Raw genomic sequence first — 24,012 nt, forward strand, 5'->3', positions numbered from 1 at the left:
CCCCCTCCTCCCTCCCCTCCCTTCTTCCCTCTCCTCCCTCCCCTCCCTCCCTCCCCTCCCCCCCTCCCTGTAGGCCAGTCAGAAGAGAGATCTGATGGCAGCACCTCAGTTTCGGGGACAGGCCCAGGTGAGTCCCCTCAGTCTCTTCCCCACTGAGAGGTGTAGAGCCTGGGCAGGAGGCTGGAGGTTAGGCCTCTGGTGGAGGTTGGTGAGAGGTGTAGAGGCTGGGCAGGAGGCTAGGCCTCTGGTGGAGGTTGGTGAGAGGTGTAGAGCCTGGAGGCTAGGCCTCTGTCTGGTGGAGAATGTTGATCAGTTGGTCTCTCTTCTCCTGTTAGACGACCCTAGTGATCAGTTAGTCTCTCTTCTCCTGTTAGACGACCCTAGTGATCAGTTGGGCTCTCTTCTCCTGTTAGACGACCCTAGTGATCAGTTAGACGACCCTAGTGATCAGTTGGGCTCTCTTCTCCTGTTAGACGACCCTAGTGATCAGTTAGACGACCCTAGTGATCAGTTGGTCTCTCTTCTCCTGTTAGTCGACCCTAGTGATCAGCTGGTCTCTCTTCTCCTGTTAGTCGACCCTAGTGATCAGTTGGTCTCTCTTCTCCTGTTAGACGACCCTAGTGATCAGTTAGACGACCCTAGTGATCAGTTGGTCTCTCTTCTCCTGTTAGACGACCCTAGTGATCAGTTAGACGACCGTAGTGATCAGTTGGTCTCTCTTCTCCTGTTAGACGACCCTAGTGATCTGTTAGACGACCCTAGTGATCAGTTTGTCTCTCTTCTCCTGACTGTGTGGGCGTCGTACTGCCACTGTGGATGTCTTTCACTGAGGAATATCACATTGAAACAGATGAAATGTTGCAGAGAGAGAGAGAGAGAGAGAGAGAGAGAGAGAGAGTGGTGACGTCACTGGTTCTCCTTTCTACAGAGAGAATCTCCCTGGAGGGCCTGGTGGTGCAGAGAGCTGAGTGTAGACCTGCTGTCAGCGAGAGCTACATGAAACTCAAGAGGTTCGTACCTACACACACACACACACACACATTCTCTCTCTCTGTCCCGCTGACGCTCACTGCTTTGTCTCGTGTCCCCAGACTGCAGATAGAAGAGTTATCCAAGCCATTGAGATTGTCTCAGCAACTAGAAAAGGCTGTTACCACCAACTACAAACCAGTAGCCAATCATTCCTACAACGTAAGGAGTCCTGGCTGCTGCCTGCACGAGCTGTCGTATCTCTGTTAACGACGTGTTCACTGTCTGGTCACATTTTAGGCCCCTCGACAACAAACAATCAGCCAGACATTTCCTCCCTCCATCCCTCGAGCTGGACTAATACTGTGTGTGTGTGTGTGTGTGTGTGTGTGTGTGTGTGTGTGTGTGTGTGTGTGTCCAGCTGGAGTATGACAGGAAGAAGAAGGACGAAGGTAAAAGAGCGAGGGCCGATAAGCAGCAGGTGTTGGACATGTTGTTCTCGGCTTTTGAGAAACACCAATATTACAACATCAAGGACCTGGTGGACATCACCAAACAACCTGTGGTGAGGAAGGGGGGAGAGGGGCGCTGTGGGGGGGGGCGCTGTGGAGGGGGAGAGGGGCGCTGTGCCACAGTACTTCAATGTAATAGAAACACAAAGGCCTGTTAAGTACTGTATAATAGAGGTCGACCGATTATGATTTTTCAACGCCGATACCGATTATTGGTGCCGATTAATCAGCCGATTTAAAAAAAATAAAATTTACATTTATTTATTTGTAATAATGACAATTACAACAATACTGAATGAACACTTATTTTAACTTAATATAATACATCAATAAAATCAATTTAGCCTCAAATAAATAATGAAACATGTTCAATTTGGTTTAAATAATGCAAAAACAAAGTGTTGGAGAAGAAAGTAAAAGTGCAATATGTGCCATGTTAGAAAGCTAACGTTTAAGTTCCTTGCTCAGAACATGAGAACATATGAAAGCTGGTGGTTCCTTTTAACATGAGTCTTCAATATTCCCAGGTAAGAAGTTTTAGGTTGTAGTTATTATAGGACTATTTCTCTCTATACGATTTGTATTTCATATACCTTTTGACTATTGGATGTTCTTATAGGCACTTTAGTATTGCCAGTGTAACAGTATAGCTTCCATCCCTCTCCTCAAACCAGGAACACATCGACAACAGCCACCCTCGAAGCAGCGTTACCCATGTAGAGCAAGTGGAACAACTACTCCAAGTCTCAGAGCGAGTGACGTTTGAAACGCTATTAGCGCGCACCCGGCTAACTAGCTAGCCATTTCACATGGGTTACACCAGCCTAATCTTGGGAGTTGATAGGCTTGAAGTCATAAACAGCGCAATGCATTGCGAAGGGCTGCTGGCAAAACGCACGAAAGTGCTATTTTGAATGAATGCTTACGAGCCTGCTGCTGCCTACCACCGCTCAGTCAGACTGCTCTATCAAATCATAGACTTAATTATAATATAATAAACACACAGAAACACGAGCCTTAGGTCATTAATATGGTCGAATCCGGAAACTATCATCTCGAAAACAAAACGTTATTCCTGTTACATTGCACAACCTTCAGTGTTATGTCATAATTACGTAAAATTCTGGCAAATTAGTTCGCAACGAGCCAGGCGGCCCAAACTGTTGCATATACCCTGACTCTGCGTGCAATTTCACCTGGTTAATATTGCCTACTAACCCGGATTTCTTTTAGCTAAATATGCAGGTTTAAAAATATATACTTCTGTGTGTTGATTTTAAGAAAGGCATTGATGTTTATGGTTGGAGCAACGTGTACCTAAGCGATTATATGCAACGCAGGACAGGCTAGATAAACTAGTATTATCATCAGCCATGTGTAGTTAATTAACTAGTGATTATGTTTGATTGTTTTTTTATAAGATAAGTTTGATGCTAGCTAGCAACTTACCTAGGCTTCTTACTGCATTCGCGTAACAGGCAGGCTCCTCGTGGAGTGCAATGTAAAGCAGGTGGTTAGAGCGTTGGACTAGTTAACCGTAAGGTTGCAAGATTGAATCTCCGAGCTGACAAGGTAAAAATCTGTCGTTCTGCGCCTGAACAAGGCAGTTAACCCACCGTTCCTAGGCCGTCATTGAAAATAAGAATGTGTTCTTAACTGACTTGCCTGGTTAAATAACGGTGTAAAAAAATAAAAAAATCGGCCAAATCCGCGTCCAAAAATACCGATTTCCGATTGTTATGAAAACTTGAAATCAGCCCTAATTAATCGGCCATTCCGATTAATCGGTCGACCTCTACTGTAAAATGCTCATTGTACTACCTTAAGTAAAGTAGTGATTATCAGGGCCGTTCTGCCGCTATCGGCACGACCAGACGTTGAAGTTAGGTTCTGAATGAATACTGAAAAGGTATTTTCCGTAGGTTTTAAAATAAAGATTTTCCAGGACGTTGAAAATTGCCTCTTTTCCAGATGTTGGAAAAACGTATTTTCTAGATGTTGAAATCAGGCTAATTTTTTTGGTTCTGAATGAAAGTTGAAAATAAGTAATTTTATAGACGTCAATGTTTGGGCCAAATCAAGGCTGGTTCAGACCGGGAACAAAGTTCAGATTTGGACCGGACCAAAAACCAATATCCGTGGATGTGGAAATGAAGGCCGGTCCGAAACTGACGCCAAAATAAGATGTTGAAAAAACGTCCGTGCTTACTGGGGTGTTACCAAAAAACAACGTCCGGACAGGACCAAACAAAAAGACGTGCTTACTGGGGTGTAGTCGACCCTGTCGCCCCTCAGTGGAATTGTAGTAATGTCCATCCATGTGGCAGACACACTGTTAGTAAAACAGGCCTCTGCGGTGGCTTTATTAGTCCTGATTCCTGTGACTAATCCATTTTGTATATTTACAGACGTATTTGATTTTTTTTCCCGCTATAAATCAGCTTGTCAAAAAATAATTTGACAGATACAAACTTGAATCCACTGATCATGACAATGGGGTGAAACACCTGGACAACAGTTGTGATTGTCCATTTTATTTTGACCCGTACTGTTTTCAGGAGATGTTGTAAACACGACAGCAGGATTTTTAAAAGTGTCTTGTCTCGTTACGTTGTCGTCCATTTTGTCTCCAGCCTGTAGACAACAGAAAAAGCCATATCCTCTTTCTAACATATCTTCATCTGCTACATGATTTATGTTGGATACATTTTTTGGGGGACTGAATGTTGGAGGAGTCTCTTCACCAGCACCCTGGAGTGGTGCGCTGGGAATGGACAAGATAAAATATTTTACACCTTTGCCTTTGACAAAATGGACACTGTTTATCAAAGGGCTGGCACATTTAGCGCTTGTCTTAAAAGCCCATATGAGAGAGAGAGAGAGTCATTGTTTTGTGGCAGAATTAGGTGAGGTTTTGTGTTGTTGTTGTTAGAGCTGCGTCTTGGTTAGTTTAGTAGAGACGGCTGCCTAGTGAACGGGTCGTCTGCGGGTCTTGGTTAGTTTAGTAGAGACGGCTGCCTAGTGAACGGCTCGTCTGCGGGTCTTGGTTAGTTTAGTAGAGACGGCTGCCTAGTGAACGGCTCGTCTGCGGGTCTTGGTTAGTTTAGTAGAGACGGCTGCCTAGTGAACGGGTCGTCTGCGGGTCTTGGTTAGTTTAGTAGAGACGGCTGCCTAGTGAACGGGTCGTCTGCGGGTCTTGGTTAGTTTAGTAGAGACGGCTGCCTAGTGAACGGGTCGTCTGCGGGTCTTGGTTAGTTTAGTAGAGACGGCTGCCTAGTGAACGGGTCGTCTGCGGGTCTTGGTTAGTTTAGTAGAGACGGCTGCCTAGTGAACGGGTCGTCTGCGGGTCTTGGTTAGTTTAGTAGAGACGGCTGCCTAGTGAACGGGTCGTCTGCGGGTCTTGGTTAGTAGAGACGGCTGCCTAGTGAACGGGTCGTCTGTGGGTCTTGGTTAGTAGAGACGGCTGCCTAGTGAACGGGTCGTCTGTGGGTCTTGGTTAGTAGAGACGGCTGCCTAATGAACGGGTCGTCTGGAATGAACCAGACTGGAAACTCAACGCTCTTTCCGGCTCTTTCCATCTCCCTATTCCTGTCTGATAGCAGTATATATTATAATCCAACACCTCGTAACTCTCGCGCTTGTCCCCCCCCCCCCCATTCAGAGTTACCTGAAAGAGATTCTGCGTGACATCGGCATCTACAACGTGAAGGGAACCCACAAGAACACCTGGGAGCTCAAGCCAGAGTACAGACATTACCAGGGAGGAGAGGAGGAGAAGGAGACTGACGACTAGCCTGGTCTGGGGCCCACCACTAGGAGACTGACGACTAGCCTGGTCTGGGGCCCACCACTAGGAGACTGACGACTAGCCTGGTCTGGGGGCTCCACCACCAGGAGGAGACTGACGACCAGCCTGGTCTGGGGCCCACCACCAGGAGACTGACGACTAGCCTGGTCTGGGGCCCCACCACCAGCCTGGGGCCCACCACCAGGAGACTGACGACCAGCCTGGTCTGGGGCCCCACCACCAGCCTGGTCTGGGGGCTCCACCACTAGGAGGAGACTGACGACCAGCCTGGTCTGGGGGCCCCACCACTAGCCTGGTCTGGAGCCCCACCACCAGGAGACTGACGACTAGCCTGGTCTGGAGCCCCACCACCAGGAGAAGGTTGACTAGCCTGGTCTGGGGGCTCCACCACTAGCCTGGTCTGGGGGCCCCACCACAAGCCTGGTCTGGAGCCCCACCACCAGGAGAAGGTTGACTAGCCTGGTCTGGGGGCTCCACCACTAGCCTGGTCTGGGGGCCCCACCACTAGCCTGGTCTGGAGCCCCACCACCAGGAGAAGGACGACTAGCCTGGTCTGGGGCCCCACCACTAGGAGGAGACTGACGACAAGCCTGGTCTGGGGCCTCCCTAGAGAGCTCACCAGTAGATGGGAGTGTTGTTTTGGTTTTTTATAGACTTCAAAATGTTTTTTTTAAATGATGCAGAGAAGTAAAGTTGTCAAGCTTCTGATGTGTTGAGTTGGCCAGTTAGGACCAAATCACTGGCCTTATACTACATGTCGGTGAAGTCCCAAGTGGCACCCTGTTTCCTATATAGTGCACTACTTTCAAACCAGGACCCCGGTCAAATTTAGTGCACAGGGTGCCACTTGGGGACACATTTGAAGGATTCCTACTATTCTGAGCAGTGAGGTGCTTTAGGTTCATCTCACCTGGGCCACTATGAGCCGGTTTATTCCTGTGTTTATCTGACTGTTTTACATTCAATCAGGGATCCTTCAGAAGTGTTCTGCTTATAGATACAACCAAGGGTCAATACGTACAAGTTGTTTTTAATGGACTGTTGGAATAAAATAAAAAAATTAAAATGTTTTGTAAAAATGTACCTGTCTGCTTTTTTTTTAATTAGGCTACCCTAGTCAGAACACACCCCTACTAAAACCACTTAGGCTACCCTAGTCAGAACACACCCCAACTAAAACCACTTAGGCTACCCTAGTCAGAACACACCCCTACTAAAACCACTTAGATTACCCTAGTCAGAACACACCCCTACTAAAACCACTTAGGCTACCCTAGTCAGAACACACCCCAACTAAAACCACTTAGGCTACCCTAGTCAGAACACACCCCTACTAAAACCACTTAGGCTACCCTAGTCAGAACACACCCCTACTAAAACCACTTAGGCTACCCTAGTCAGAACACACCCCTACTAAAACCACTTAGATTACCCTAGTCAGAACACACCCCTACTAAAACCACTTAGGCTACCCTAGTCAGAACACACCCCAACTAAAACCACTTAGGCTACCCTAGTCAGAACACACCCCAACTAAAACCACTTAGGCTACCCTAGTCAGAACACACCCCTACTAAAACCACTTAGGCTACCCTAGTCAGAACACACCCCTACTAAAACCACTTAGGCTACCCTAGTCAGAACACACCCCTACTAAAACCACTTAGGCTACCCTAGTCAGAACACACCCCTACTAAAACCACTTAGGTTACCCTAGTCAGATGACAAATCCGTGTGCAGTAGGATAACCGTGGAAGGTCCTGGGCAGTAGGATAACTGGAAGGTCCTGGGCAGTGTGCAGTAGGATAACTGTTGAATGACTTGGTGTGTGCAGTAGGATACCTGTGGAAGGTCCTGTGCAGTAGGATAACTGAACTGTTCCTGATAGAAAAGCCACAAATAGAACGCAGGTCATCTGTATCAAGGCTAGCTTTTTCAAGCAGAAATTTGCTTCCTGCAACACAAACTCAAGAAAGTTCTGGGACACTGTAAAGTCCATGGAGAATAAGAACACCTCCCAGCTGCCCACTGCACTGAGGATAGGAAGCACTGTCACCTCCGATAAATCCACTATAATTGAGAATTTCAATAAGCATTTTTCTACGGCTGGCCATGCTTTCCACCTGGCTACCCCTACCGCGGTCAACAGCACTGCACCCCCTACAGCAACTCGCCCAAGCCTTCCCTGCTTCTCCTTCACCCAAATCCAGTCAGCTGATGTGCTAAAAGAGCTGCAAAATCTGGACCCCTACAAATCAGCCGGGCTAGACAATCTGGACCCTTTCTTTCGAAAATGATCTGCCGAAATTGTTGCAACCCCTATTACTAGCCTGTTCAACCTCTCGTATCGTCTGAGATCCCCAAAGATTGGAAAGCAACTGCTGTCATCCCCCTCTTCAAAGGAGGGGACACTCTTGACCCAAACTGCTACAGACCTATATCTATCCTACCCTGCCTTTCTAAGGTCTTCGAAAGCCAAGTCAACAAACAGATTACCGACCATTTCGAATCCCACCGTACCCTCTCCGCTATGCAATCTGGTTTCAGAGCTGGTCATGGGTGCACCTCAGCCACGCTCAAGGTCCTAAACGATATCATAACCGCCTCAAGTCCCCCCTTATCTCAGCTCACTGGTCACCATAGCAGCACCCACCTGTAGCACGCGCTCCAGCAGGTATATCTCTCTGGTCACCCCTAAAGCCAATTCCTCCTTTGGCCGTCTCTCCTTCCAGTTCTCTGCTGCCAATGACTGGAACGAACTACAAAAATCTCTGAAACTGGAAACACTTATCTCCCTCACTAGCTTTAAGCACCAGCTGTCAGAGCAGCTCTCTGCACCTGTACATAGCCCATCTATAATTTAGCCCAAACAACTACCTCTTCCCCTACTGTATTTATTTATTTTATTTATTTTGCTCCCCATTATTTCTATTTCTACTTTGCACTTTCTTCCACTACAAATCTACCATTCCAGTGTTTTACTTGCTATATTGTATTTACTTCGCCACCATGGCCTTTTTATGCCTTTACCTCCCTTATCTCACCTCATTTGCTCACATTGTATATAGACTTATTTTTCGACTGTATGTTTGTTTTATTCCATGTGTAACTCTGTGTTATTGTATGTTGTCGAACTGCTTTGCTTTATCTTGGCCAGGTCGCAGTTGTAAATGACAACTTGCTCTCAACTAGCCTACCTGGTTAAATAAAGGACTTGTTCTCAACTAGCCTACCTGGGTAAATAAAGGACTTGTTCTCAACTAGCCTACCTGGTTAATTAAAGGACTTGTTCTCAACTAGCCTACCTGGTTAAATAAAGGACTTGTTCTCAACTGGCCTACCTGGTTAAATAAAGGACTTGTTCTCAACTAGCCTACCTGGTTAAATAAAGGACTTGTTCTCAACTTGCCTACCTGGTTAAATAAATACAAAGTGTAGGAGCACTGACCTAGGAACAGATCCCACCTGTCCATCTAAAACTGATCTGAGACCAGCCTTCCTACTGAGACGCTTGATAAATACAGCTCCCTGGATGGGATTCCTTCTACATGTCAGATGTTCTACAACGATAGATTTATGTCTGGATGAACGGCCGTGTTTGAGAGCATCAAAACTGATGTATCATGGGTAAATTGTGACTGACTGATGTACAAATAACATCGAGCAGTTATACACACGATGCAAGGCGATCAGTCAGTTGACAACTTTAAAAAAGAAAAAAAAAGTTGGCCGCCATGTTGAACGAACCCAACGTTAATCAACACAGTATGGACCCAACAGATCCATCAGAACAGGGTTTCCTGACCCTCTACTCAGGGACCAGAACCCAACGTTAATCAACACAGTATGGACCCAACAGATCCATCAGAACAGGGTTTCCTGACCCTCTACTCAGGGACCAGAACCCAACGTTAATCAACACAGTATGGACCCAACAGATCCATCAGAACAGGGTTTCCTGACCCTCTACTCAGGGACCAGAACCCAACGTTAATCAACACAGTATGGACCCAACAGATCCATCAGAACAGGGTTTCCTGACCCTCTACTCAGGGACCAGAACCCAACGTTAATCAACACAGTATGGACCCAACAGATCCATCAGAACAGGGTTTCCTGACCCTCTACTCAGGGACCAGAACCCAACATTAATCAACACAGTATGGACCCAACAGATCCATCAGAACAGGGTTTCCTGACCCTCTACTCAGGGACCAGAACCCAATGTTAATCAACACAGTATGGACCCAACAGATCCATCAGAACAGGGTTTCCTGACCCTCTACTCAGGGACCAGAACCCAATGTTAATCAACACAGTATGGATCCAACAGATCCATCAGAACAGGGTTTCCTGACCCTCTACTCAGGGACCAGAACCCAACGTTAATCTGGGGAGGTTCTGTATCAGAGTGAAGGCAGACAGAGACACGGGGAGGTACTGTATCAGAGTGAAGGCAGACAGAGACACGGGGAGGTACTGTATCAGAGTGAAGGCAGACAGAGACACGGGACGGTACTGTATCAGAGTGAAGGCAGACAGAGACACGGGGAGGTACTGTATCAGAGTGAAGGCAGACAGAGACACGGGGAGGTACTGTATCAGAGTGAAGGCAGACAGAGACACGGGGAGGTACTGTATCAGAGTGAAGGCAGACAGAGACACGGGACGGTACTGTATCAGAGTGAAGGCAGACAGAGACACGGGGAGGTACTGTATCAGAGTGAAGGCAGACAGAGACACGGGGAGGTACTGTATCAGAGTGAAGGCAGAGAGACACAGGGAGGTACTGTATCAGAGTGAAGGCAGACAGAGACACGGGGAGGTACTGTATCAGAGTGAAGGCAGACAGAGACACGGGGAGGTACTGTATCAGAGTGAAGGCAGACAGAGACACGGGGAGGTACTGTATCAGAGTGAAGGCAGACAGAGACACGGGGAGGTACTGTATCAGAGTGAAGGCAGACGCCACAGACGATGGTTGTATTTCGGCCAATAGGCCCATTTATTTCACAACATAGTGTCAATGAGTCCTTTACATTTGTGTGAGAGAGCAAGGTGGGAGCTTGATGTCGCTGGACGTCTGACGGAAGTCACCACGGACACAGCAGCCAAGCCGGCACGGTTCAATCCATCCATCCATGGTGGTGAGGGGGGGGGGCGGTCCTGACCGACGACCAGCCGTTTAGAAACAGGGCGTGGCGTCTCCCTCGGAGGCCAGATGCGGCGGGGGGACGACGAGAAGGATTGGGGCCAAAAAATAAAACTTGATTAAAGAAAGACAAGTCTGTTCCGGTTGTTGGGAGGGAATACAGGCAGGGTCAGTCTGTCCATGATCAGGGCGGCGGTCGCTACGGTAACAAGCAGGCAGGGTTGGGTCAGTCTGGTCCATGATCAGGGGCGGTGGTAGCTATGGTAACAAGCGGACACGCTCCCTCCGAACCAGGCACTTCTGTTCGACGTCCAGATGGTTTACTGCACAGAGGAGACAGAGGAGAGACTATTACCCACGTGCAGATGGATAGAGATTATTACCCACGTGGAGATGGATAGGGGAGAGACTATTACCCACGTGGAGATGGATAGAGGAGAGACTATTACCCACGTGGAGATGGATAGAGGAGAGACTATTACCACGTGGAGATGGATAGAGGAGAGACTATTACCCACGTGGAGATGGATAGAGGAGAGATTATTACCCACGTGGAGATGGATAGAGGAGAGACTATTACCCACGTGGAGATGGATAGAGGAGAGACTATTACCCACGTGGAGATGGATAGAGGAGAGACTATTACCCACGTGGAGATGGATAGAGGAGAGATTATTACCCACGTGGAGATGGATAGGGGAGAGACTATTACCCACGTGGAGATGGATAGAGGAGAGATTATTACCCACGTGGAGATGGATAGAGGAGAGACTATTACCCACGTGGAGATGGATAGAGGAGAGATTATTACCCACGTGGAGATGGATAGGGGAGAGACTATTACCCACGTGGAGATGGATAGGGGAGAGACTATTACCCACGTGGAGATGGATAGGGGAGAGACTATTACCCACGTGGAGATGGATAGGAGGTCGTAGGTGTGTCCGATTGGTCCCTAGTCAAAAGTAGTCAACTAGAAAGTGAATAGGGGTGCCATTTGGGACTAAACCCCTAATCAACGTGCAGGTGAGGCTCCTGCCTGTGTCTGGGCAGTACCACCTCTGGTAAACACCTTCATGTGTTCCACTTCTCTATCCGTACAGCCACTCGGTCTGGCAGTCGGGGAGAGTCAAGGGAATATTTCATTTAGCATCCAATTGCAAACCCAGAAGTTACGGTGGAGAACCTCAGGTCTATCAGATGAATGCATGGGCTTTTCAGAGCATGGTGACTGGTATCTTAAATAGCACCCTATTCCCTATATAGTGCACTAATTTAGACCAGGGCCCTATAGAACCCTATTCCCTATATAGTGCACTAATTTAGACCAGGGCCCTATAGAACCCTATTCCCTATATATAGTGCACTACTTTAGACCAGGGCCCTATAGAACCCTATTCCCTATATAGTGCACTACTTTAGACCAGGGCCCTATAGAACCCTATTCCCTATATAGTGCACTACTTTAGACCAGTTGCCCTATAGAACCCTATTCCCTATATAGTGCACTACTTTAGACCAGTTGCCCTATAGAACCCTATTCCCTATATAGTGCACTACTTTAGACCAGGGTCCTATAGAACCCTATTCCCTATATAGTACACTACTTTAGACCAGGGCCCTATAGAACCCTATTCCCTAGATAGTGCACTACTTTAGACCAGGGCCCTATAGAACCCTATTCCCTATATAGTGCACTACTTTTGACCCCTTGTGTGCCATTTGGGACAAAGTGATAAAAAAACATTCTGATCGTTGCAGATAGAAATAGAATGACTAGAACAGGCAAATCCCTGGGTTCTACACGCCAGATAAACCCCCACAACCCATTTCTATCTGAACTCTGTGTAACGTTACATATCCTCCACTAAAACACTCTGTCTCTGCCTGCCTGGTGAGCGGGGTTGGGAGTTAAAATACCGACAGGACCACACCCACAGAAACAGTCAGAGGGGACGAATGAACAGGGAGTGAACATCCACTATTACTGGGTCAGGAACACAGAGCTTTAATGGATGGAGGGGGGGGGGATGAACAGGGTGTGGCATGAACATCCACTATTACTGGGTCAGCAACACAGAGCTTTAATGGAGGGGGGGGGGCATGAACATCCACTATTACTGGGTCAGCAACACAGAGCTTTAATGGAGGGGGGGGGGGGGGTGAACAGGGTGTGGTATGAACATCCACTATTACTGGGTCAGGAACACAGAGCTTTAATGGAGGGGGGGGGGGATGAACATCCACTATTACTGGGTCAGGAACACAGAGCTTTAATGGAGGGGGGGGGGGGATGAACATCCACTATTACTGGGTCAGGAACACAGAGCTTTAATGGAGGGGGGGGGATGAACATCCACTATTACTGGGTCAGGAACACAGAGCTTTAATGGAGGGGGGGGATGAACATCCACTATTACTGGGTCAGGAACACAGAGCTTTAATGGAGGGGGGGGGGATGAACATCCACTATTACTGGGTCAGGAACACAGAGCTTTAATGGAGGGGGGGGATGAACATCCACTATTACTGGGTCAGGAACACAGAGCTTTAATGGAGGGGGGGTGGGGGGATGAACAGGGTGTGGTATGAACATCCACTATTACTGGGTCAGGAACACAGAGCTTTAATGGAGGGGGGGGGTATGAACATCCACTATTACTGGGTCAGGAACACAGAGCTTTAATGGAGGGGGGGGGGGATGAACATCCACTATTACTGGGTCAGGAACACAGAGCTTTAATGGAGGGGAGGGGGATGAACATCCACTATTACTGGGTCAGGAACACAGAGCTTTAATGGAGGGGGGGGGATGAACATCCACTATTACTGGGTCAGGAACACAGAGCTTTAATGGAATGGGGGGGGGATGAACATCTACTATTACTGGGTCAGGAACACAGAGCTTTAATGGAGGGGGGGGATGAACATCCACTATTACTGGGTCAGGAACACAGAGCTTTAATGGAGGGGAGGGGATGAACATCCACTATTACTGGGTCAGGAACACAGAGCTTTAATGGAGGGGGGGGGGATGAACATCCACTATTACTGGGTCAGGAACACAGAGCTTTAATGGAGGGGAGGGGATGAACATCCACTATTACTGGGTCAGGAACACAGAGCTTTAATGGAGGGGAGGGGATGAACATCCACTATTACTGGGTCAGGAACACAGAGCTTTAATGGAGGGGGGGGGGGATGAACATCCACTATTACTGGGTCAGGAACACAGAGCTTTAATGGAGGGGGGGGATGAACATCCACTATTACTGGGTCAGGAACACAGAGCTTTAATGGAGGGGGGGGGATGAACATCCACTATTACTGGGTCAGGAACACAGAGCTTTAATGGAGGGGGGGGGATGAACATCCACTATTACTGGGTCAGGAACACAGAGCTTTAATGGAGGGGGGGGGGGATGAACATCCACTATTACTGGGTCAGGAACACAGAGCTTTAATGGAGGGGGGTGGATGAACATCCACTATTACTGGGTCAGGAACACAGAGCTTTAATGGAGGGGGGGGGATGAACATCCACTATTACTGGGTCAGGAACACAGAGCTTTAATGGAGGGGGGGGATGAACATCCACTATTACTGGGTCAGGAACACAGAGCTTTAATGGAGGGGGGTGGATGAACATCCACTATTACTGGGTCAGGAACACAGAGCTTTAATGGAGGGGGGGGGATGAACATACACTATTACTGGGTCAGGAACACAGAGCTTTAATGGAGGGGGGGGGGATGAACATCCACTATTACTGGGTCAGGAACACAGAGCTTTAATGGAGGGGGGGATGAACATCCACTATTACTGGGTCAGGAACACAGAGCTTTAATGGAGGGGGGGATGAACATCCACTATTACTGGGTCAGGAACACAGAGCTTTAATGGAGGGGGGGATGAACATCCACTATTACTGGGTCAGGAACACAGAGCTTTAATGGAGGGGGGGGGATGAACATCCACTATTACTGGGTCAGGAACACAGAGCTTTAATGGAGGGGGGGGGGGGATGAACATCCACTATTACTGGGTCAGGAACACAGAGCTTTAATGGAGGGGGGGGATGAACATCCACTATTACTGGGTCAGGAACACAGAGCTTTAATGGGGGGATGTTGCCTCTTCACTTTGCTACAACTACTTTAGAGGAACTTCTCAGTTACACAACTTTACTGAAATCAAGAATCAAAGCAACCCAAACAAGTCCTGGTCCCATCAGCACTGGAAACAGCCATAGAACCTGTAACTTTGGGCCCTGGTCTAAAGTAGTGCACTATATAGGGAATAGGGTTCTATAGGGCCCTGGTCTAAAGTAGTGCACTATATAGGGAATAGGGTTCTATAGGGCCCTGGTCTAAAGTAGTGCACTATATAGGGAATAGGGTTCTATAGGGCCCTGGTCTATAGTAGTGCACTATATAGGGAATAGGGTTCTATAGGGCTCTGGTCTAAAGTAGTGCACTATATAGGGAATAGGGTTCTATAGGGCTCTGGTATAAAGTAGTGTACTATATAGGGAATAGGGTGCCACTTATGTCATTTCATATGTGAATTCAGTGGGTCCTGCCGTCCCCCTACAGAGAACCAGACAGTCCTCCGTCCCCCTACAGAGAACCCAGACGGTCCTCCGTCCCCCTACAGAGAACCCAGACGGTCCTCCGTCCCCTACAGAGAACCCAGACGGTCCTCCGTCCCCCTACAGAGAACCCAGACGGTCCTCCGTCCCCCTACAGAGAACCCAGACGGTCCTCCGTCCCCCTACAGAGAACCCAGACGGTCCTCCGTCCCCCTACAGAGAACCCAGACGGTCCTCCGTCCCCCTACAGAGAACCAAACGGTCCTCCGTCCCCCTACAGAGATCCCCAACAGTCCTCCGTCCCCCTACAGAGATCCCCGACAGTCCTCCGTCCCCCTACAGAGAACCCAGACAGTCCTCCGTCCCCCTACAGAGAACCCAGACAGTCCTCCGTCCCCCTACAGAGATCCCAGACAGTCCTCCGTCCCCCTACAGAGAACCAGACAGTCCTCCGTCCCCCTACAGAGAACCCAGACGGTCCTCCGTCCCCCTACAGAGAACCCAGACGGTCCTCCGTCCCCCTACAGAGAACCCAGACGGTCCTCCGTCCCCCTACAGAGAACCCAGACGGTCCTCCGTCCCCCTACAGAGAACCAAACGGTCCTCCGTCCCCCTACAGAGATCCCCAACAGTCCTCCGTCCCCCTACAGAGATCCCCAACAGTCCTCCGTCCCCCTACAGAGAACCAGACAGTCCTCCGTCCCCCTACAGAGAACCAGACAGTCCTCCGTCCCCCTACAGAGAACCAGACAGTCCTCCGTCCCCCTACAGAGAACCCAGACAGTCCTCCGTCCCCCTACAGAGAACCCAGACAGTCCTCCGTCCCCCTACAGAGAACCCAGACAGTCCTCCGTCCCCCTACAGAGAACCCAGACAGTCCTCCGTCCCCCTACAGAGAACCCAGACAGTCCTCCGTCCCCCTACAGAGAACCCAGACAGTCCTCCGTCCCCCTACAGAGAACCCAGACAGTCCTCCGTCCCCCTACAGAGAACCCAGACAGTCCTCCGTCACCCTACAGAGAACCAGACAGTCCTCCGTCGTCACGGTAACTTACGTATTTCTCGATCTCGATGCCGTCTTTGAAGAAAACGAAGAAAGGTGTGACTCCGTCCTCGCGGTAGTCTAGCAGGCCGATGGCTCCGTCACAGTTCATGGACTCGCCGGTGAAAAACTGGAAGAAGGAACAGGTCACGTGTTCAACAGGACAGACAAGGAGACACTGTTCATTCATAGTGTCACACAAACGAAGAAGAGATGTCTTCTTTTGGAACAAACCACACACACACGCTAGAGGTCGACCGATTAATCGGAATGGCCGATTAATTAGGGCCGATTTCAAGTTTTCATAACAATCGGTAATCGGTATTTTTGGACACCGATTTGCAGATTATTATTTTTTTACACCTTTATTTAACTAGGCAAGTCAGATTAAGAACACATTGTTATTTTCAATGACGGCCTGGAAACAGTGGGTTAACTGCCTTGTTCAGGGGGGATTCGGGGATTTGTTTTCCGGTTACTAGTCCAACGCTCTAACAACCTGCCTTACATTGCACCCCACGAGGAGCCTGCATCACTACCTGTTACGCGAAGGCAGCAAGAAGCCAAGGTAAGTTGCTAGCTAGCATTAAACTTATCTTGTAAAAAAAAAATCAATCAATCTTAACATAATCACTAGTTAACTACACATGGTTGATGATAATACTAGTTTATCTAACGTGTCCTGCGTTGCATATAATCGATGCGGTGCCTGTTCATTTATCATTGAATCACAGCCTATTTCAACAAACGGGTGTTGATTTAACGAGCGCATTTGCGAGAAAAAAAAAGCACTGTCGTTGCACCAATGTACCTAATCGGTCAACCTCTAACACACACACACACACCGTCCCCCTATCCAAAGGGTCAAAGTGTAAGCCAGTGACTTGACGACGTACTCAGGTTAAATAAACAGATGATAGTTTCATAGGTCACAGCCTCTAAAGGTGTCCTAAGATTGTCATCACAGTACGTTCCAGTGGCCATTTTAACCAACCCTCATTCAGCCAATATAAAAACTGGAGTGTGTTCATAACATACATGTTCGTTTTCACACAGCACAGGCTGCTGGGTACATCCCAAATGGCCTCCTCATTTTCCCTATATAGTGCACTAAATATGGACCTTAGACAGGGGGGAAAAGGGAGCCATTTGGGACCCGGCCTTACGGTAGGGAGGGTGTTTATCTCACCTGGTATTTATCGAGGTTTCCCAGGATCATCTTGACAGCTGCTGGAGCTCCTGCCATGAAGGCCTGGACCCTCTTAGAGCCCTGCTCCTCTAGTTTAGCCTTGACTCTAGATGGGAGGGACAACAATGTTACATTCACAACATTCCCCATCGGGCTGTCCGATACTCCCAGAAAAACAGAAATCTGCTTGTGTACTTGTTCATTTCAATGCCGGGTAACTTGACTGAGAACACATTCTCATTGACAGCATGACCCGGGGAACGGTTACAGGGGAGATTGGACCTGGAACTGATCCATATCGACTCCCCGTGGTTTAACGGGTATTAACACCCATTCAGACTGGACTGATCCATATCGACTCCCCGTGGTTTAATAGGTATTAACACCCATTCAGACTGGACTGATCCATATCGACTCCCCCGTGGTTTAACGGGTATTAACACCCATTCAGACTGGACTGATCCATATCGACTCCCCCGTGGTTTAATAGGTATTAACAGCCATTCAGACTGGACTGATCCATATCGACTCCCCGTGGTTTAACGGGTATTAACACCCATTCAGACTGGACTGATCCATATCGACTCCCCCGTGGTTTAACGGGTATTTACACCCATTCAGACTGGACTGATCCATATCGACTCCCCCGTGGTTTAACGGGTATTTACACCCATTCAGACTGGACTGATCCATATCGACTCCCCCCGTGGTTTAATGGGTATTTACACCCATTCAGACTGGACTGATCCATATCGACTCCCCCGTGGTTTAATGGGTATTAACACCCATTCAGACTGGACTGATCCATATCGACTCCCCCGTGGTTTAATGGGTATTTACACCCATAACGGAACACCTTCCCTATTCAATCCGAGACGTCCCAGCAGGCCGTGCAGAAAGTGCAAGGGATATTTGATGCCACTAGTATCACAGTTAGTAAAAACCCCTGGGAGTCACCAGAGAGAAGTTGCCCAGGCTGTCAACATGCATTTTATTAGACTGACAGTTGAGTCTTATTTTGCCGTTTAAATATCACTCTCGCCCTGTTACTGATGTTGGGGCCAGTAACTGAAAGGTTGCTGGATCGAATCCCAGAGTTGACAAGGTAAAAGACAAAAAGTGTCATTCTGCCCCTGAACAAGGCAGTTCCCGATAGGTCGTCGTTGTAAATAAGAAAATGTTTATATTTTTTTTAAATGTAAAAACATATATATTTTTATAGATTAGATGCCAGAGACACTTACGCCTTCATATAGCCCTTGATGTAGCTCTGGTAAGCCTTCTTGTTGTAGGCTGAGGTCTCCTGCAGTTTGCTGTTGAGCACAATGTCAACTCCACTGACCGTGGACGCTTCACTGCCCTCATCTCCGCCCTCTGCAGAGGCGTTGGCACCGATCAAAGCCCCATCTACGTCCTCCGATCTGGACGTGAGCTGCCAAGGGAGGGGAGAGTCTGGTTCAGGCTAACAGGCTAGCAGGCTAACAGGCTAGCGGGCTAACGAGCTAGCAGGCTAACAGGCTAGCGGGCTAACGTTAAAACGGTATCAACACGTCATCACCGGTAACTAGCAGATCCGTTTACCGAGCCGAAATTGACAAAACATGTTTCATAACCCTCCTTCCTGTATTTTTTAAAAAAAGTTAGTGAAATAAAATGAATGAATAAACTAGCCAAGTTGCTAATAACTAAAAGGAAGAGATATCTGTATTGAAACGGTAAACGATAACGTACCTTTCCCTGTACCTCGTACAGCATACCGTCGCAGACCTCCGTGATTTTGTAGACCTCGGTGAACAGCTCATCTCCTGAAATATAATCATTTATTAGCCAAAGGTAGAGTTTTAACGGTAGCTAGCCAACTAGTTCACACAATAGTTGGAACTAAAAACCAGCTGTTTCCAACAGAAAACAGGTCAGTTAGTATCGCTTGTTACCTAGTTAGCCTGTTAATGCTAACCAGTTAGCCAAATGCCGGTAGGCCTCGCTAACTAGCAGGGAAACGCTAACTCTCCGGTAACAGTATATTGGTTTACTCCGTTATACAGAACATAGAAAAATATAAATTTGATCTAAAACGGTATATAATACCATTGGGGACTACGACGAAGTTTTAAAAAGTCATTTCCACCACATCGTTAGCACAAAAGGCCGAGGAACTTCCGGTAGGCCCAAATAAACACACTACAAAATACAGCGCAACAAAAAGGTTATATTTCTAAAAGAATAACAACAGAGTAGTGATAATATAAACGTTAGTTTTACCGGTGATGATATCCTTGTAGATGATCATTTTAGTTGGATAGTAAAAATGTGACGTTCAAGGGAAGATGGTTTTGGATCCCAACCCGTCTCAGGACTCGTAAGAAAAGGACAGAAAACAGCGGTTCGCCAACTTAGATAGGCAGCGGTGACGTCACGCCGACCGGGGACCGGGGCCTGCAGATACGGGTCACAGTCGCCCCCTTCAGGACGTATTGCGCGGGTTGCCGCTTCTCCGGGTGCGTTCCAGCCTGCACTTAAAAAACAATTTAGTCTCAGGTTTTAACCTGTTTGGGATAGGGGGCAGTATTTTCACGGCCGGATAAAAAAACGTACCCGATTTAATCTGGTTACTACTCCTGCCCAGAAACTAGAATATGCATATAATTAGTAGATTTGGATAGAAAACACTCTAAAGTTTCTAAAACTGTTTGAATGGTGTCTGTGAGTATAACAGAACTCATATGGCAGGCCAAAACCTGAGAAGATTCCATACAGGAAGTGCCCTGTCTGACAATTTATTTTCCTTCTGTTGCATCTCTATCGAAAATACAGCATCTGTGCTGTAACGTGACATTTTCTAAGGCTTCCATTGGCTCTCAGAGGCCGCCAGAAAGTGGAATGAGGTGTCTGCAGTCTCTGGGCGAAGAACAGCAGGAGATTTTGTTACTGGTCAGCCTGGGAACAGTGACACTGGAGATGCGCATTCATGAGAATTCTCAATTTTTTTCTTTCAGCCTTTGAATGAATACAATGTCGCCCGGTTTGGAATATTATCGCTATTTTACGAGAAAAATAGCATAAAAATTGATTTTAAACAGCGTTTGACATGCTTCGAAGTACGGTAATGGAATATTTTTAAATGTTTTGTCACGAAATGCGCTTGGGCGTTACCCTTCGGATAGTGACCTGAACGCACGAACAAAACTGAGCTATTTGAATATAACTATGGATTATTTAGAACCAAAACAACATTTGTTGTTGAAGTAGAAGTCCTGGGAGTGCATTCTGACGAAGAACAGCAAAGGTAATCCAATTTTTCTAATAGTAAATCTGAGTTTAGTGAGCACCAAACTTGGTGGGTGTCAAATTAGCTAGCCTGTGATGGCCGAGCTATCTACTCAGAATATTGCAAAAGTTGGGGCCAGTTGTACTGTTAGAGGGGCCAGTTGTACTGTTAGAGGGGCCAGTTGTACTGTTAGAGGGGGCCAGTTACATTAGACATAGCAGGCAAAAGACCATGTTCATAATCATTAGTGTTCCGCGTTGCCTCTGTCTGATAACGGATGTAAAAAAAAAAGAACGATAGCAAAAATGTGTTATGTAAAAATGATTTCATACTCCACATTTAGGGGGGCCACAAGGGGGTCCAAAATTGTTGTCACAGGGGCACTTCCCCCCCCAGAACCACCCCTGGTTGTGTTGGCCACCCCTTTGTATTTTATTTTTAATTTCACCTTTATTTAACCAGGTAGGCTAGTTGAGAACAAGTCCTTTATTTAACCAGGTAGGCTAGTTGAGAATAAGTTCCCATTTACAACTGCGACCTGGTCAAGATAAAGCAAAAGCAGTGCGACAAAAACAACAACACAGAGTTAGTTACACATGGAGTAAAACAAAACATACAGTCAATAATACAGTAGAACAATCTACCCTGCAGTCCTCTCCCAGTCAGAACACTCTACCCTGCAGTCCTCTCCCAGTCAGAACACTCTACCCTGCAGTCCTCTCCCAGTCAGAACACTCTACCCTGCAGTCCTCTCCCAGTCAGAACACTCTACCCTGCAGTCCTCTTCAATTAGAGGCAACGAGGAACAGCTGCCTCCAATTGAAGGTCAACCCAATAAACTAAGCATAGAAATAGAATAACTAGACACAGACATAGAAATAGACTAACATAGAACATTACCCCCCAAAAAACGAAACACACTAAACAAACACCCCCTGCCACGCTCTGACCAAACTACAATGACAAACAACACCTTTTACTGGTCAGGAAGTGACAGCCTGTCCATGACCATTCTCTTGCCTACCCCTTTTGGATTAATAAACATTGTAAGACTCCAACCGTTTTGATTTGACTTTTACAATGAGTACGACCACGTGGTTGAGGCGCTGCTGCACAGTGGCTGAGAGAGACTCCGTTGATTCGGTGGGAGTCTCTGTTGTCTTTTCAATGATGGCCAGTTTCTCAAAGGGCAGAGCAATTTTCGACTGTCCTGTATTTGGTAGGAGGGCTCTTACTTGGCGCAGGTGGCAGTGGTGTAAATAAGGAGTATTGTGCCGCGAGTGCTGGAAAGTCTTCACATGGGATCAATGCTTCTGTCTCGCTGCTAGCATCTGAAGGGATTAGCATCTGTTTAGCCATGCCTTGACTTTTTTCCTTTTTTTCCCCCTCTGCCCATGTAGCCGCGTGATCACCGTGTTTTCCAATCCTCCTTCTGTTACTTCATATAAGAAAGGGTCAGTTTACCCCCTCCCCCCCCCAAAAAAAGTAATAAAATCCTTGAGTATTGATCATAATCTTTCCACTCAAAGTGACGCCAAATTGACCCCCCCGGGGATCCAAATGAACAATCAGATGCTGTATGGCTGAGAGGGAAGAGGCAAAGGGAACAGCATATACCTGTAAGTCTGACAACACAGTAGACTGGCAAAACATACAGTAAATTGAGAAATCATGTAACTAAACAGAAGAAGAAACTAAACTATGAAACAAAGATAAATTATATAAACGATGATAGTAAAATGCTCTGGAGTACTTTAAGTTAAATTCTACGCAAAAAAGCAAGCTTGCTTCCATCCTTCATTGAGGCAGATGGCTTGTTCAGTGAGGCAGTTGAGGCAGATGGCTTGTTCATTGAAGCAGGTGGCTTGTTCATTGAGGCAGATGGCTTGTTCAGTGAGGTAGATGGCTTGTTCAGTGAGGCAGTTGAGGCAGATGGCTTGTTCATTGAGGCAGATGGCTTGTTCATTGAGGCAGTTGAGGCAGATGGCTTGTTCATTGAGGCAGGTGGCTTGTTCATTGAGGCAGATGGCTTGTTCAGTGAGGTATATGGCTTGTTCAGTGAGGCAGTTGAGGCAGATGGCTTGTTCATTGAGGCAGATGGCTTGTTCATTGAGGCAGTTGAGGCAGATGGCATGTTCATTGAGGCAGGTGGCTTGTTCATTGAGGTAGATGGCTTGTTCATTGAGACAGTTGAGGAAGATGGCTTGTTCATTGAGGCAGGTGGCTCGTTCATAACAAAAACCTTTGATATTGCCGCCCACTTTAAGAACTTTTTTGTTGACAAGATTTAGCAAACGTAGGTATGACATGCAAACAACAAATGCTGAGCCTTCATATTCATGCATAAAGGCAGGTAGCCGTTGGGGTGGCAGGTAGCCTAGTGGTTAGAGCGTTGGACTTGTAACTGAAAGGTTGCAAGATCGAATCCCTGAGTTGACAAGGTAAAAATCTGTCGTTCTGCCCCTGAACAAGGCAGTTAACCCACTGTTCCTAGACCGTCATTGAAAATAAGAATTTGTTCTAAACTGACTTGCCTAGTTATATAATATAATGGACCAAATTATGAAAGATAAGCGCTGTAGTTTTGAGTTCCACGATGTGGATGAGGTTGAACAAATGGTTGATATGTGTAAATTAGGACAAACCACCTGGTACCAACAACCAGGATGGTAGATTACTGAGGTCGGTAGCAGAATACACTGTGACTTCTGTTTGCCTCGTCTTCAATTTAAACCTCGAAGACGGTGTGTTCCCTCAGACATGGAGGGAGTCAAAGGTCATTCCACTGCCCAAGAATAGCAGAGCACATTTTTAATGGTTCAAACAGCCGACCAATCAGGCCGTTACAAGATGTAAATGGCTCAACGTTGAGGAGAGATTGATGTGTTGAAGGTACCAAACTGCTTGAACTGCTTGAACTGCTTGAACTGTCTGTTCAAGCAGTTGGGCACACAGTTCAGACACTCATCGGTACAACACAAGACATGCAACCAGAGGTCTCTTCACAGTCCCCAGGTCCAGAACAGAGGCTGGAAAACACACTGTATTAAATAGAGCCATGACTACATGGAACTCTCTGGTAACCCAGGTAACATGACTACATGGAACTCTCTGGTAACCCAGGTAACATGACTACATGGAACTCTCTGGTAACCCAGGTAACATGATTACATGGAACTCTCTGGTAACCCAGGTAACATGATTACATGGAACTCTCTGGTAACCCAGGTAACATGACTACATGGAACTCTCTGGTAACCAAGGTAACATGATTACATGGAACTCTCTGGTAACCCAGGTAACATGACTACATGGAACTCTCTGGTAACCCAGGTAACACGACTACATGGAACTCTCTGGTAACCCAGGTAACACGACTACATGGAACTCTCTGGTAACCCAGGTAACACGACTACATGGAACTCTCTGGTAACCCAGGTAACATGACTACATGGAACTCTCTGGTAACCCAGGTAACATG

At 47.3% G+C, this 24,012-nt stretch overlaps 2 protein-coding genes and 2 non-coding genes across 4 annotated transcripts; 1 reads left to right on the forward strand and 3 right to left on the reverse strand.

Annotated features, from left to right (window-relative positions):
• Positions 1 to 66: 66 nt before the first annotated feature.
• Positions 67 to 6,372, forward strand: LOC115181946 (general transcription factor IIF subunit 2; the record flags this gene model as incomplete). The annotated part of the gene is made up of 5 exons (XM_029743635.1): positions 67 to 127; positions 929 to 1,010; positions 1,092 to 1,191; positions 1,391 to 1,534; positions 5,143 to 6,372. Coding segments are annotated over 5 exons (519 nt in total), but the record flags the coding sequence as incomplete, so codon positions are not given.
• Positions 6,373 to 10,270: 3,898 nt separating this feature from the next.
• On the reverse strand, positions 10,271 to 19,679 carry LOC115181947 (translationally-controlled tumor protein homolog). The gene is made up of 6 exons (XM_029743636.1): positions 19,526 to 19,679; positions 18,995 to 19,068; positions 18,508 to 18,695; positions 17,264 to 17,369; positions 16,088 to 16,204; positions 10,271 to 10,764 (listed from the first exon to the last, which is right to left on the reverse strand). The coding sequence occupies exons 1-6, from the start codon at positions 19,551 to 19,553 to the stop codon at positions 10,762 to 10,764; spliced, it is 516 nt and encodes a 171-aa protein (XP_029599496.1). The 5' UTR covers positions 19,554 to 19,679; the 3' UTR covers positions 10,271 to 10,761.
• LOC115181949 (small nucleolar RNA SNORA31) lies at positions 11,516 to 11,651 on the reverse strand. Its single transcript, XR_003873572.1, has one exon. It is a non-coding gene; the product is annotated as a small nucleolar RNA SNORA31 (small nucleolar RNA).
• Positions 16,966 to 17,044, reverse strand: LOC115181948 (small nucleolar RNA SNORD58). The gene has a single exon (XR_003873571.1). It is a non-coding gene; the product is annotated as a small nucleolar RNA SNORD58 (small nucleolar RNA).
• Positions 19,680 to 24,012: the final 4,333 nt, after the last annotated feature.

This window comes from Salmo trutta, unplaced genomic scaffold (genome assembly GCF_901001165.1).
Source record: "Salmo trutta unplaced genomic scaffold, fSalTru1.1, whole genome shotgun sequence".
Taxonomy (NCBI): Eukaryota; Metazoa; Chordata; class Actinopteri; order Salmoniformes; family Salmonidae; genus Salmo; species Salmo trutta.

What these genes read in the sequence shown, in the direction of transcription:
- LOC115181947 (XM_029743636.1), bottom strand. Translation starts at nt 19,553, where the DNA reads ATGATCATCTACAAGGATATCATCACCG. An exon ending in CTACAAGGATATCATCACCG is followed by an intron (nt 19,069 to 19,525) that starts GTAAAACTAACG and finishes ATTATATTTCAG; the next exon opens with GAGATGAGCTGTTCACCGAG. An exon ending in GAAACCTCGATAAATACCAG is followed by an intron (nt 16,205 to 17,263) that starts GTGAGATAAACA and finishes TCCTTCTTCCAG; the next exon opens with TTTTTCACCGGCGAGTCCAT.